Source organism: Strix aluco, chromosome 15 (assembly GCF_031877795.1).
Source record: "Strix aluco isolate bStrAlu1 chromosome 15, bStrAlu1.hap1, whole genome shotgun sequence".
Lineage (NCBI taxonomy): Eukaryota > Metazoa > Chordata > Aves > Strigiformes > Strigidae > Strix > Strix aluco.
In genome coordinates, this window is record NC_133945.1 from 13,145,011 (window position 1) to 13,159,543 (window position 14,533).

The 14,533-nt window shown below is 39.3% G+C and overlaps 1 protein-coding gene across 10 annotated transcripts in view; it reads right to left on the reverse strand.

Annotated features, from left to right (window-relative positions):
• Positions 1-32: 32 nt before the first annotated feature.
• Positions 33-14,533, reverse strand: part of EEF2K (eukaryotic elongation factor 2 kinase) — a 35,633-nt gene continuing 21,132 nt past the window's right edge. For 7 of the 10 annotated variants that reach the window (XM_074840500.1, XM_074840504.1, XM_074840499.1 and 4 more), the window contains 12 exons: positions 14,055-14,204; positions 12,426-12,558; positions 11,595-11,722; positions 10,793-10,994; positions 10,461-10,528; positions 9,618-9,695; positions 8,745-8,807; positions 7,750-7,884; positions 6,336-6,524; positions 5,830-5,954; positions 3,883-4,061; positions 33-3,122 (listed from right to left, as the gene is read on the reverse strand). In XM_074840500.1, the coding sequence (XP_074696601.1) occupies positions 3,013-3,122; positions 3,883-4,061; positions 5,830-5,954; positions 6,336-6,524; positions 7,750-7,884; positions 8,745-8,807; positions 9,618-9,695; positions 10,461-10,528; positions 10,793-10,994; positions 11,595-11,722; positions 12,426-12,558; positions 14,055-14,204 (1,560 nt within the window). In that variant the 3' untranslated portion in view covers positions 33-3,012. The other 3 variants (XM_074840505.1, XM_074840506.1, XM_074840507.1) reach the window with 3 other exon arrangements.

Genomic DNA, 14,533 nt, shown 5'->3' on the forward strand with positions numbered 1-14,533 from the left:
ACATGCAATGACTAAAAGTCTACTGAGAAAAGTGACAAAAAGAACAACTTTATTGACCAGCCAGAATGAAACCAGGCAAAGTGAATAAGAGGACTAAGAGACACAGACAATCAGTATTTGCATGTCTGACATACAAACAAAGGCTTCCATCTCGTTGTCCTTACCCAAGCAATATTCCCACTGACATCTGGAAACAATGAACCTGGGTAAGTTCTGGCAGGTTGAGCCTCAGATTTATTCTCACATTTTTTAAAAATACAGATTTTTATTTATTCATTGTGAATAGATTAAAAATACAGCATATAGCAATATCATTCCAAAAGTCTGTCAAATATATAGTTTTTCCTTTTCAAAAGAATGTCATAGAATAAGTTGTGCATATTTCTGTAAACAGTTTCCATTTTCAAATTACTGACAGTCTATTTATTGTATAGCTAAATAATATGATACCACCTTAGGACAGAAGGTAGTCTACATCACTAAAAAAGTAGTATTTTCAAACAACAAATTAATCATCATAATTTTTTCCACTGAGCTGTGTGCACATTTACATACCAGATCTACAGAGAACTGTCAGCAACTTTAGAAACTACTGAATTTAGCAAATTAAACTACACGAAAAAGTGTCAATAATTAGACTCTACATCCTTTATGTACACATTTTGGATGGGCACATTCAGTCTCCTCTCCTCCCTACATGGTTGGTGGTGTTGCTACACATGCTTCCTTCTCAAGGAAAATCTCAAAGACTTGGCATCAACACCTTATGAGGAAAACAAATCCTTTTGTCTGAATTTATTATAGTGCCTACACCGTATCAGTTCTGCACAAACACTCTGACTATTCAGCTGTCTTCAGAGGTGAATGGCACATTCACCTTTCATTGAGAGCTGGTATTTTAATGCTAAGAACTGAAAGAGCAAGAAGACCACATCCAAAAAAAAAAAAGGCTTTAGGCACCTAAAGCAGAACTTTGGATAGGCACTTCAAACATCCATCTGACTTGGGATCCTACAAACTCTGGTTCTATTTTAGCATATTAGGTCCAAAAATTTGTTTTATTACCTAGCTTAGTATCTACCTAAGCCTGACTGAGATGTAGAAATTAGACATTCCTGAATTAATGGGTGAAGAGCTTCACCTTCACTCTCAAAATAAAACAAAAAATGAAATTAAAAGGCCACAAGCACTACTTTTCCACACCCCCTGTATTATACAGCAAGGAGACGTGGCCATGTGTGGCAAGGCTACTCATGGCTACAACTGCCTGGTGGTTACAGTACCCACCCAGAAATACAATATCCAACAATAACTTTTCCTTCCCTCCTAGAAAGGATTCAAATATTCTCATCTCATTTCCTTAATGACCAGGATATCACCTCTTTCAGACAGTGTCAGTTGTTACTAACATCATGCTTGGATACTGTTTAAACAATAATTCAAGATCCACTTGCCAGAGAGAGAATAAATGGGGAGCACAACTTTGGAGCCCGGTGACAGGCACTTGCACAGGAAAGGAAGAACTGTTCCTTGAATAGTTTCTACATTTTACAAGAAATTAATATTACTTGGCTATGCACACAAGAAGGCCCAATGAAATCAACTGTATCATCCAGCAGCTTGCTTCGTTTTAAGCATGCTTTTGAAAGCTTGGCTAAAGTGAGGCTGGTGAGCATTATAGGTCATTCAGCACCTCACAGGGGCTGAATTATCAATTTACACCCTTAGGAGACTCTAAGGCCAAGAAGGCAGAAGCTTCCATCTTAATCTTCTGCAAAACGACTGTTAACCACGACCAAGAAATAGGAGGAACTTCTGTACTATTTGTATAAATGGCACAGCAACTTTCGAATAAAATATTGGATTTGGAAGAAAATTATCTCTATGATAATTCAACCACCACCATGCATTTGTCCTCCCATTACTGGTTAGAATTATGCAAACAGGACAGAGAAATTCAAGTGTTTGGGGATAATATTGTTTTTTTCTTTTTAACCAGCAATTTTCTCTAACTGGTGTTTGAAACCATTTGCGGATAAATCACTACTTTAAAAGCTATTTAAATCAGATAAATTATTTTCTATACATAGAAATAGGTGAATCAACATCCTCTAACCTTTTCAAACATCTCTCTCAAAATGGTGGAAAGTGTATTCTCATTTTAACTGATATGATCTAGCTTCACTGAGAATTGATGTGTCACTGTAAAAATAACTCCAAATTACCCATATATTACAGATCTTGCTACTGTACATCACTGGACAAATATCATACAAGATCAGTAGAACTCTGTACAACTAGGTAATTATATGGTGTAAAATGTGAAAATGAGAGAGGTAGCTGGGTGCTTCACCTCATCAGGAACGTCAGTGATTTTGCCAGCAACGTTGGCAATGAATAAAGCATATTCCACCCTGAATATCCTCACTGTCAATCTCAAGCCTCTTCCCTGCTCCTCCCCAAACTGTAAGGATTCCACCTGGAATTCATTTCTGAAGAATAACAGAAGCGCCCAACAACACCAGCTAATAGGACGGGTCTAGTTATTAAAATAAGTAGCTGCATGCTTAAATTGAATATTTACACTCACATGCAAATTTGTTGAGATGCACCAAAAATGATGAAGAAATGCTGAGAATTTAGGAAAATGTTTTTCTGTATGTGGAGAGAAGAAAAATGTAAACATACTGATCAACTGCTGTGTAAAAAACAGGACATGTGAAACCTAAACAAACATCAGCTTCATTTTTCATCAAAAAAAATAGGCCCCTCAGTTCTAACAGTTAAAAAAATACAAAAGGTCAAGTGTGTCTATTACAGCTTTAAAACACTAGCAGAAGTACGCTATGGCACCCTACATACCACTTACATTTGTATTTCTCCCCTCAAAAAATTAGAAAACTAAAATACGAAAAGAGAACTGGTAACGCCACATAAAAATATATCTTTTTAGCTGCAAATGCAGTGAGTCTATAAAAAAAATTTATATACAAGAACTGCTTAATTGCAATGTCATTCTTCCATCATTGCCCAAGCCTCTTCTGCTTTTTGGTAGTACTGGTTTGCCAGTCTGCCTTTCATGGCTTCCATTGCTGCTTCTGCTGCTTCTGTGTACAGCTCACCTAGAGGAGAAAATAGTAGCAGTTACGTTAACAGAGTAAAGAAAAAACATCTCTTTATCCTGAAGCAATTAAAAAACAAAAAGAGAAACCAAAGTCAAACTACAGCGCCAGATGTAGGAGTGTATTTTAATAGTGTCAGCAGAGCTACATCAGCTGGGAATCTGGCTTTTGCTTTTCAAGCTGAAAGTTGTGACTGGCTGCTGATGGCTCTTCAATGTATTTGGAAGGACTGGAAATATCACCAGCCTGCAGGATCCTCCAAGGCGACTCTAAGATTTAAGACACCTGACATGCAGATTACACAGCAGCTAAGGCAATGTTGTGTAGGGCCTGGGAGTCATGGGTGTAACTCAAAATACAAGCAGCAACCTGCAGTTCAGTGGCCTCACAGGGAGTGAAGGTTGCTTCCTAGTGACTCAGTGTGTACAGGATTGGACCTGGCATCGCCCACTACCCCCGTCATCTCTAAAATCTCTTCTTTCACTCTTTCCAGCCTTGTATCACCCAGCATCATTACAGCTTCATCCAAAAATCTGCGAGTACTGAACCTGTGCATGTTTTATAACAGCTGAAGCAGGACATGAATTTTTGGGGTACATGGGTCACTGTAAAAATAACTTCAAATTACCCATATATTACAGATCTTGCTACTGTATATCATTGGAGAAATATCATATAAGATCAGTAGATTTTTATACAACTAGGTAAAGAGGGAAGGGAAAGCAGGATTACTGATTACAGAAACAAAACGAGGCCTCACCTGATCTCTGTGGATCCTTATTCAGGTGGAACCCTCCCACCATTAACATCTCTGCTTCCCTGGCCAGGAGCAGATACCGAGGCTCATCCTGAGTGCCATCATATTCACCTCCCTCATCATAGTCGGTCATGTTCAGTGCAGCATTGTACCAGTACAGCGCCTCCTTCCAATCCTGTACTCTGAAGTTAAAAATATTTTTTGAAGATGGTTACCTCAGGAAACTCATGTTTGCACTGAAGATTCAGAATTCAATTTTGCACTGGCTTCTCAGAGCCCGGATGCTCTCCAAGAAAGCAAATGTTCTTATGGAGGTTCACACTAACTCTGCACTGCAGAATCAGGTCACTATATTAAAATGAGGCTGGGGTCACTTTATGCAGTAATTACAGAGGAGAAAGTATCATACTGAAGTGTCTTGCTGAACTCCAGAGTCTAAGCTTCATTACTAGTTGTATGGTTTTGGTCTGGTATTTATATCTGTGAGGATAACGGATGTAGAAACAATCTGAAGTTGCAGAGAGTCTTTTTTCATAAGTAATTTAAAACCAGTGATTTTCATATGGAGAATGCTCGGTACACTTGAATGAGAAGTTTAGTGTTATTTTAAATTTCATCATTGCCAAGAATTTCACTGTTGTGCAAAACAGAAAACTCATGTAAGTAACAAAGACATGCTACAATACAAAAGCAGAAAAATCACTGCCATCGCCAGACTTGGTACTTGAGGAAATTAATATCTGTCCACTTCTAAAACCTCACCTGAAGTGCTAAAAAAAAAAAAAAAAAAATAATCAAACCAATATACTGTGTAGCCTTCTGGCAAATCACAATCTAGTTCTTAAGTCACAATGCTGCTCCTATCCCTCCTATCAAGATAGAAGCACTGGCCAAATTGAGAGACTTACTGAGGTAAACTTCTTAAAAGTTAAAATCATCCTTAAAAGTAACATCCTCAGCATTAAGAGTACGTTCCTGTGAAATTTCCATTGCTAGTTTTATTATGAGGAGCAGTGAACGACTACAACTGTGACAAATACTTTGTTCATCTCACTGTCTCTTGTCTATAGTCACTTTACGATTTCACCTATTTCTCCTGTTCTACAGCTTATTTCACAGCTTTATTAGAAAAACAACCCCACTTTTTTTAAAAAATCACTACGGAGGAGTGCTTTCAAAAAATCACTACAGAGGAGACATGGCAGTTGTAAATACTTTTCACTTATTTTTAGGGTACTACATCTCCAGAAGAACTCTTGTGTTCATTTTTTCCACTGATCCCAGGATTTTCAAGTATGCAATTCCAAGTGAAGTCAAAGGGATCTTTATCACCAACTTCAGAGCAAATAAAACTTGACTATCATAGGGCAACCTCAGTATGAGGACTAAACTCAAACATGCAGGTAGATCCCACACACATGCAGGTGTCCAACAGCAGAAACGATCTCAGATTTTCTTTCTGTGTTGATCTATCATGGCCTAAACCCTGCTTTTATTCATACCTGGGTAAGTCTGAAGTAACTCCAAAACACTACTTCATAGCATCACTTCATAGAATCGTAGAATGGTTTGGGTTGGAAGGGACCTTTAAAGATCATCTAGTTCCACCCCCCCTGCCATGGGCAGGGACACCTTCCACTAGCCCAGGTTGCTCAAAGCCCCGTCCAACCTGGCCTTGAACACTGCCAGGGAGGGGGCAGCCACAGCCTCTCTGGGCAACCTGTGCCAGTGTCTCACCACCCTCACAGTAAAGAATTTCTTCCTTATATCTATCTAAATCTACCCTCCTTCAGCTTAAAACCGTTACCCCTCGTCCTACCACTATTGACAACCTATCACTACTTATGACCTAACAGCTCTTTATGCGAATTAAAGACATGCAGCAAGTGCTTCTCCCCCTAACCCCCAGTGGAGTACCACCAAGTTGAGTTACTCAGTCATGCGCAGTACCTGTCTGAACCAAGATTTACACCTGTATCATATGCTCTTGCTACGAGAATCATGGAAGGCCGGTCTCCAGCTTCTGCTGCTCTCAGCAAGTAATCAAATCCTTTATTTCTGTTCTCCTTCGTATCCTAGTAAAAGAAACAAAACCTTTAAAATGCGTGTTTCTAAGTAAAACCATCTTTCCCTTCCTCTAACACTAAATGCAGTTTCTCCAAGTCAGTAATGGCTGCAGGCGTTTAGTATGTCTGAGAAACAGGCCCAGCCACAAGAAACTAAGAAGCTGAATAACAACAATCACTTCAAAAACCAAAGGTATGCAATAAGTTACTAGCAAAATCAGGAACAGGTTGCATTTTTTGCTGCTTTGTCCAAGTCATCTATTTTCTCTGAAGAGGCTACAGAACACCTAACTATGGTTATTGTCTTGTCTCCATTTCCTGCTATTCTTATGTTATTTTTACAATGGACCACAATTCTGCATTTTGGCATTTTCTTTGATCTTCGTTTACCTCCAGAGTGACCTCAGAAAGAATGTGATGTGGCAGCTGAGAGCACATGAGTCCTAACCCAACGATTGCTTCCAGCTCCCCACAGTCTGCAGCATGCTCCAGGTGAAACAGGGCTGACTCCTGATCCCATTCCTTGTCTTTCTCACAGAAACGCCCAGCTTCATGATAGCGAACCATGGCCAAATGAACCTAGAACACAATTGCACAGGAAAAGAGACACAAGTATTAAGCATAGATCTGATTCTTCAAAAGCCCTGTGCCTGTACTTTTCTTAGGCACAAAAATACCTCTCTGAGGTGACTACTTAATTGTGTACCTCTGTGACTGAGCAGAGGACTAGTTTGATAATACACAGACTTGGAGCCTGACTTGTACCTGAACAGATTAAACAGGCAAAAAGCAATGATTATACACAGTGCAGCTGCCTCTCCAGTTCTGTGAGCTTAGACACATATAGCTTTATAAACTTGACTACTAGAGATAAAAGACCTAATTCAGCAAGACAGTAGCTGCCACAACATCTTCCCACATCAGTGTGCCCTAAGCAGTGTCCCAGCAGGTTGCCACACCAGAGCACTAGGTCTTAGGGGCGTGTCGCAGCGCATCTGCCAGGGCCTGGGAGAACTTTCAAAGGGAGTTGTAGTTAAAGGCACCCAGCCTGCAACTGCCTAACACACCAGCCTGCAGGGCAAATGGCAGTGACTATGGCTCACAGACTTTTATGTACAGCAAGGACCCTCACAGGAAAGGAATTAACCTGAGGCACAGAAAATCAAGAAGGTTATCCAGGGTAAAAGTTTGTACCACTGAAACCTTTATTGTCAGTGGGGGCAAGATTTCACTCCAAATATGCCATGGGATTTTGAGGGGTTTTCTTCCTCCCGTCCCCAAGGGAAGGGCAGGTTTCTTCTCAAACCAAAAGGTTTGAGAACATCTGAGGATCTCAGGATGTTCAGGAAGATCTACACTGTATGTTCTGAGTGTGGGCTTAAGCCCATACATAAACCCAAACAATTCACATTTGCATTGTCAGGGATAGTCTGGAGTAAAAAGAGTTGGTCCATGCTACCATTTTTCACAAGCCCAGCCTTGCCTATTTGCAAGGTATGTGGGTCAGGCACACCGTATCCATCCCACTGTATCTCCTCTGTGTGATGCCTCTGGAAAGGCAGACGAGCTGACAGGGTCCTTCCCAAAGCAGTCCAGATGTTGCAAGTCCAAAAGCATATGGAATTCAGGGATTCCTGAGCTTAGATGTCCCTTATAAAATATGATTAGGTGATAGAAAGCTATAGATATGTTCTTTATTTTCACCTGCACACATAATTCATGCAGTGCAACACCCCTATGTAAGTAATGAATACAAGATGTTTTTTTCCAGTTGGAAATAACAAGATTACTAGACCCATCCTACCTTCCCAAGGACCGACTTCCCAATTTTCTTTTCAAGTTCTAATGCATTGAGCCTCTGAATCTCTTGGGCAACACAGGACGGTCTGTGGATGTGGACTCTGGAAGAGTTGTAGAGATTCCATTTATCCACACTGATCTGAAATAGAGAACATACTATTATTTCTATCCAAAATTAAAATTTCTGTACTATTCATATGGATGTCCAACACAAACAAGAACAAACAACTTATCAACATAATGGGTGGATAGGAAACAGTAGCCGAAAACAATCCTATCAAAATGAAAGCCTTTGGAGGTAACTCAGGGGAAACACAACAAGGAATGTTATTGGCACAGAACTTCAGTCTGTTAAAGCTGTTTCAATTTCCTGAAACAGCAACATATAATCATTACAAGGAAATTCTGAAAAGCGTATCTAATTAAATTATTCCTTGTTGTCAAAGCTCTGTTTTTTCTTTTCTTGCAAAATAGAGTTATTTGTTTAAGTTTATAGCCACAGAAACTAATTATCACAGAAGCTATATTTTGTAAAAACATACATGGTCTGGTCTCCCCTAGCTCAGATACACAGCGGAGAGAGCTACTGTCAGATATTTCAAACACAGCATGTTTTAAAAAAATCACTCAACCACATAAGGGACACAGTTCCAAAAATAAAGTGCAGAAGGGAAATAGATAGGCAGAAAAAAAATCCATAGAACTATAATTAATCTTTTTAAAGTGAGAAACCCTTGCATAATCATTAATTTATGTCAGGGATCAGTTACAGAAGTGACAATTTGTTTATAACAGTACTACTTTAACAGGAAAATAAAGACAAAACAAAAAAGGAACCAACACAGAATGGTAAGCTAATATTAATAAACACATTCTGTAACTGAAGAGGAAGGAAAACTGACATCTGATTTAGTGATGTGAAGTTAGAAGGCAGACGAGTGGAACAAAGGACAACCAAAGTGGCAAACTATCGTCTATGAACATTTTTGCTTTATTTACCCTTGCAGAGCTTCCCAAACTGTCTTCATCAGATTCATGTCTTCGGTTGTTGTTTGAATGGCCCTACGTTAATGTAAAGACTTGCATCATTTAATCTGCAGCAACTGACGTGTGTCAGTTATCTCTCTATAGACTATTCCTATCCAGCAAAATTAGTGACAATGACCAAAATAGTTTCCACTGGATCCTTTTCTCTCAGTGATATCGCAATTATAAAAAGTAACATACTGAAATGGTGAAGAATATGGCACACCCAAGGCTTCAATCCCGTAAACTGGATATCCCATGCTAAAAAACCTTGCTGCTTCAAAGGTGACAAAAGGATTGGTATCTTTGGAAGCAGTATGCTCTTTCCTATCTTCTAATTAAATATCCAGTTAAGATCTTCAGGTGAAAAAGCATTTATTTAAAAGTTTGTATTTTAAATCAGCAATGAACTAACCCACAGGAATTCTAAATTTGCATATTATTAACTGACAACATTAAGTTCTGTGTATCTCAAGCCATATAAAGTCATAGAAATTACAGAGGGTAAAAGAGTCTAAAAGTAAATCATATTCATGGATTCTGTATAAAAAGAAGCTGGCTACATTTCTCAAATGCAATACAGAATTCTTAAAAAAACACAAACAACAATATGCAATCAAATGTCATGTTTGAAATTAAGCTCCTCGTTACAAATAGTCTCTTCCCTGTAAAAGTGTCACTGACATTCCCAAGACAAGTCATTTTACAACACGTGGGAATTTCTTTCCAACTGTTTCCTCTGTTTACAAAGTCTAGATCGAAAGGGATAAAAAATAAGATTCTTCGATGGAAACAGTTCAAGTATGAACACGCCCAACTCTGCTAAACCCAGAGTCAGGTTCTTACCCTCTCTCTATGATCCAGATCTTCTAGCTCACTTCTCTTTTCACTGGGATATCCACTATCTCCACCATTTTCAAAATCCTATAGAAGAACAAAACATCACAGCATTAGCACTACCCTTTGTAAGGATCTCAGCTTGACATTTCCCACACAGAAAACCTTCTGCTGGTTCAGTGAGATATGCTGGATGGATATACTGGATGAAAATGATTGTATGTTGTGCTACCTCTGACAGACAGAACAGACCCTGAAGGTGCTGTCCAAATCTGAGTTCTCTCTTACATACATTAAAAAAAAAATAATCAAGGACTCACATACTTTATTAAACCAAGAGTCTACTTAATACAGTCTTCAGTGGTAGCCAGTTAAAATATAAAACAGTAACTGGCAGCCCCCGGTACTAAGGTCCTAGTGTTGGAAAATTCTCATTGCAAACTCATTGCAGTCTCCTCAGGTGAGATTCTCTTACATCCCACAGTACCAGTATTTGCAGAGACCTAATCAATGGAGATTCTGTTTAGCTTTCATACCACAGCAGTTGGCACTAGTGCCATAGACGCAACATGCAGGCAGGGGGAACAAACACAGACTTTAATTATCTGTTAAAATACATCAGATACATTTCTGGAGGGAAAAAAATTCCTGGAGGGAAAAAAAAAATACTATTTTAAAATAAAATGTTCTTCCTTTACTAGAAACAGAAAATGTATGCAGGTAAAGTGACCTGCAGCAATGACTGCAAGCAGAGCACCTTTACGTGCTTTAACTCAACAAAGCCTTCAGGCAGTCCTTTCAAGACATTCATTAAGGAACTGCAATCTCATTTTCTGTTAGAAAGACACTCACCCTTTGGTTATCAAGCTGATCATAGTCTCTGTGAACCAAGTTATCTACTTCATTGAACACAGGCCAATCTAGGAAGAAAAATATTTGCTTCTTATTGTAAGGATAACATGCTTCAGGAGAAAGCTCTAGATACCACAATCTTACCACTTTTTTTCACAGAAGCATCTGTGCATTAATTAACTACATAGAAGTACTTTTAGTTTTATTTCTGCTCAAAGAGGAATGCTAGAGACAAGTATTCTGAACTAAATACAACATGCTGTTGTGTTTAAAACTAATAAAATAAAACAGGTCAGGAACCCCCAAGGAAGTTACGTTTGAGGCTCACTCACTAAGCATGTCCATCTTTTGGCTGTGAGGGGTTGCTGAGGAAGGAGAGCAGGGTAGAGAGTCAAACGCTACATCGCTCATGCTTTCATCTCCAGAGTTTTCAGACAGGCGGAAGAGCAGAGGAGGCCGACTACCAGAGACTGTTCTCACCCGGCTGCTGCCACATTTTTCCTCTGTGCCACGGAGAATTGTTTGAGCAGATTCCTTGGCAAATTAACAAGAAAGTCCCATGAATAATGCTCCTCTGTATTCTAAGCATGCTCCATAAGCCAACATGAATGTTTATTAGTCCTCTAGAAAAGGGGGGGTATAAATACGCATATGTATATGTAACTATTGACTTTGAAAAGTTCTACACCCCAACAAAATATCAAGTCCCAGCATTGTTACAGTCAGAGAGAGTTCTGTTTAAGACCAAATTTCATTCAAAGTGTTTCAACAAGTCCCATTCCCACTAATATCAGTTGAAACTGAGATCAGTTAAAGAGGAGCAGTTCTGTTCTTTTTTTCTCCCCAAATCAGCTTTGTAAGATACAAAACTTAATAATGATTTCAGCATTCAAAAATATACTTGATCCTAAATATACATGTGTTACAAGGTTCACTATTAAAGCTACAGTATTAATTCAGAGACAAGCATGGGTAAACCAGCTTTAAACTGCTGTATTTTAAACTGCAACATTAGTAATTAAGGTGGTTTTATTTGCTATGTAAATAGCCTATTTCAGTTTTATTTACAGGGTTTTTAAAGGTAGAATAAACCAGCTGTACTGCTTAGTTATACTTTTTTCACCAAGCACTTACAAGCAATTTTTTATTACAATCCAAGGCATCTTTCTCTTTGGATGAAAGATCAAATGGTGCAAGCCCCATGCTTTTGCAAATCCTATTGCAGAAATGAGAATGAAAGAACAAGGCCATACCTCGAACACCTACAGCATTAAAAAAAGTGAAGAAAGGGTTTACTCCAAGTTTATATGACAGTTTACTGAATAAAAGCTAGAAGTCCCAAAGCATCTTCTAAAAAGTCAAAAGAGAAAGAAACAGAGAAAATGCTTTGCAGCACACAGAGCTCAACCCACTTACATTTTATTTTAACACCTGTAAGGGCTTTTCACTCTCCAAAGAGAGTGAAAGAAAGTCTGCAAAATCTTCAAAAGCTATATATGCACAGGCTATAATATCAAATTAATTTGGCTGCATCACTGCAAAATGTGCCTAAATTTGCTTACAAAACTTGCTGTGTCCTATGAACAACTTCATGTATGGACACTTGAAGCTTTAAAAATATGCAAGGCTTATCTCTCCACATTCAGCTCTATCCATTCCTGCAATGTGGCAAGGAAATTAAAGGCCATGATTATTGCTCTCACATTGTAGGGGGCTACTTAATTTCATTACTTGCTTGGTTAAGAGTAGGCCAGGAGACATGAGCCATAGTCAGCTCTCATTTTAAGTCTGCCCTTGTGTGACAGCAGCCCTGTTCAGGGACTCCTTACAACAGAACTTCCCCAGCTGTTTGCAAGACCCTCAGAAACATGCCTGCTCACTCAGCCGTGTAACAGCCACTCAGCAGACAGCTGGGAAGAGAAGATAAGCACCCATTAGCATGTGAAACAGGATCATTGATTTTACCTAGGTTGCCATCTCCAAAATCTGTACCATTCTCTGTATGGATCTGAGGGTCCGTGTAAAGATCTCCAACTCCCTGGATATCGACAATAATAAGTTGGTGTCCTGAGCGCTCAAAGGTGAAGTGGCTAAAGGCCTGGGAAGAACCATAGAAGATGTCTGAGAAAACTCTCCCTTGATCTACTGAAAACAGCAACACATATTCACCTCTTATAAAGAAATGGGCAAAGAAGTCTGATAACTCTATTGGTGAAATATAACTGGTATAAACATCATGATGAAAGCAATGAGAGACTAAAAGCATGTAGTAGATTGCTTCTCCAACCTGACCCCACTCAGAGATGGGCTAAAAGGGTGAAAAGCAGCAGTGGGAACACGCAGGGGAGAGGAGACTGCTTTATTCCTCCTTCCTGTTCTGAAGATCCTGTCTTCCACTACAGTCTTCACCTTAAGAAGTGGGGAGCTGCCTGGCAGAGGGAACAACAGTGGGCTCTGAAGCCAGTGCAGAATAACTTCTGCATAAACATCCTGGCTGTGCCTGTGGATCTCCAAGCTCTGCAGCACTGGGATACTGCTTCCTTCTGTCAACAGGCAAGGCTTTGCCACATTTTGGGAAAAAAAAAAAAAAAAGAAAAAAAGTGAGCATCTCCACAAATTCTCCTTCCCCTACTATGCCCTCTGGGAGGTTCCCGTGAACAGCTGATCTGGCTCTACATTCGTGTATCAGATCATAAAATGCACATTTGTACTCTTTAAAGGCAGCATTTCAAGAATCAGGTATAAAAAGCCCTTCTCTCTGGCATAAAGTTGAGACATTAGGAATCTTCTGGGAAGACTTCCAAAAAAGCACTGCCAGGCCTGGGGGAAACGACTGGTGGTGACAGACAAACATTTTAACTGCAGCAAATCTCGCAGAACATTTTGTTCCCAACCTGTGAAAGTATAGCAGTGATTCAGTGTACAAAAGACAGCCCAGAACATAAACCCTCTTCTTACATTAAGCATCATGACAAGTACATTAAAAACAGGGGGAAAAGATTAAAAGAACAAAACCCTAAAGCCCCATTAAAACACTCCTTTGCTACATGGATCACTTTGCGTTTTTCACCAGTATTGTTAAGTTCTTTTATGAGATCCAAGAATCACTTGAAATCGGTACTTGTATCTCCATACAGAATCTCGATTCACCTATTCAGAGGTTGTAGCTGAAAAAACCCAGATTCTTACATGCAAATAGACTAGGTGTTTAGTTACATGAGCTGGGTATCTGCCACCTCCTTTTGTTTATTACATGAGGCACCAGAAGACTGTTTAGCAGATAGTACATAATAGTTTGAAATATGTCAATGCCTGCAATTATAATTAGAGTCAAAAAGCTTAATGTTTCCAAAGAGTATTAACCATGTTCAACTCAACTAAAATCAACAGACTCTGAAATGCAATAAAGCAGCACTAAGCGCTTGGAAGAGCGGGCCCCAAATAAGGGGCAGACATACTGCAAAAAGAGAAATTAATTTGGCATTGTACTGGAAAGCCTGCAGTTTCCTTTCTTGGCAGTAATGCAAGACTTCTTGGTAGAGCCAAGAAATTCCCTGCAGCAGACTCTAGGGAAAGCATTAAACAAAGCCTCACTTGCGGAGTAAGACGAATGTTGTCGTCTCGCACAAATCCAGAATTTGAGTTGTATTTGATGTATTTGCCCTCAATGTAATGTTCCAGATGAAAGAGAGGCTTTCCAGGTCTGTTCTTCATTTCGATAATACAGGTCTGTACTATATCCACCTGGGGAGGGAAAGAAGATAAACAATGACTAACAGAATACTGTCTTCAGATCAAAGTGTGTGTGAATCCTCCAGCTGAGAAAACTTTTCCAGTGAAAGAAGCTGAACAATTGCAAAGATCTGTCTGTTTAACAAGGGGGTGGGGGAAGAGTCACATGCTTCTTAGGTTACTGGAGGAATTCCATAAATTAAAAGCCGTCACTTCAGAACAGCTCAGTTCTGCAACAAATCCCTCTGAAAAATTCTTAGTGTTTGCTTTCTATTTTATTTTTGTGGGTACCTTAAGAGTACACTGCAAAGAGTCTATACCCAGAGAGCTAAACATACAGT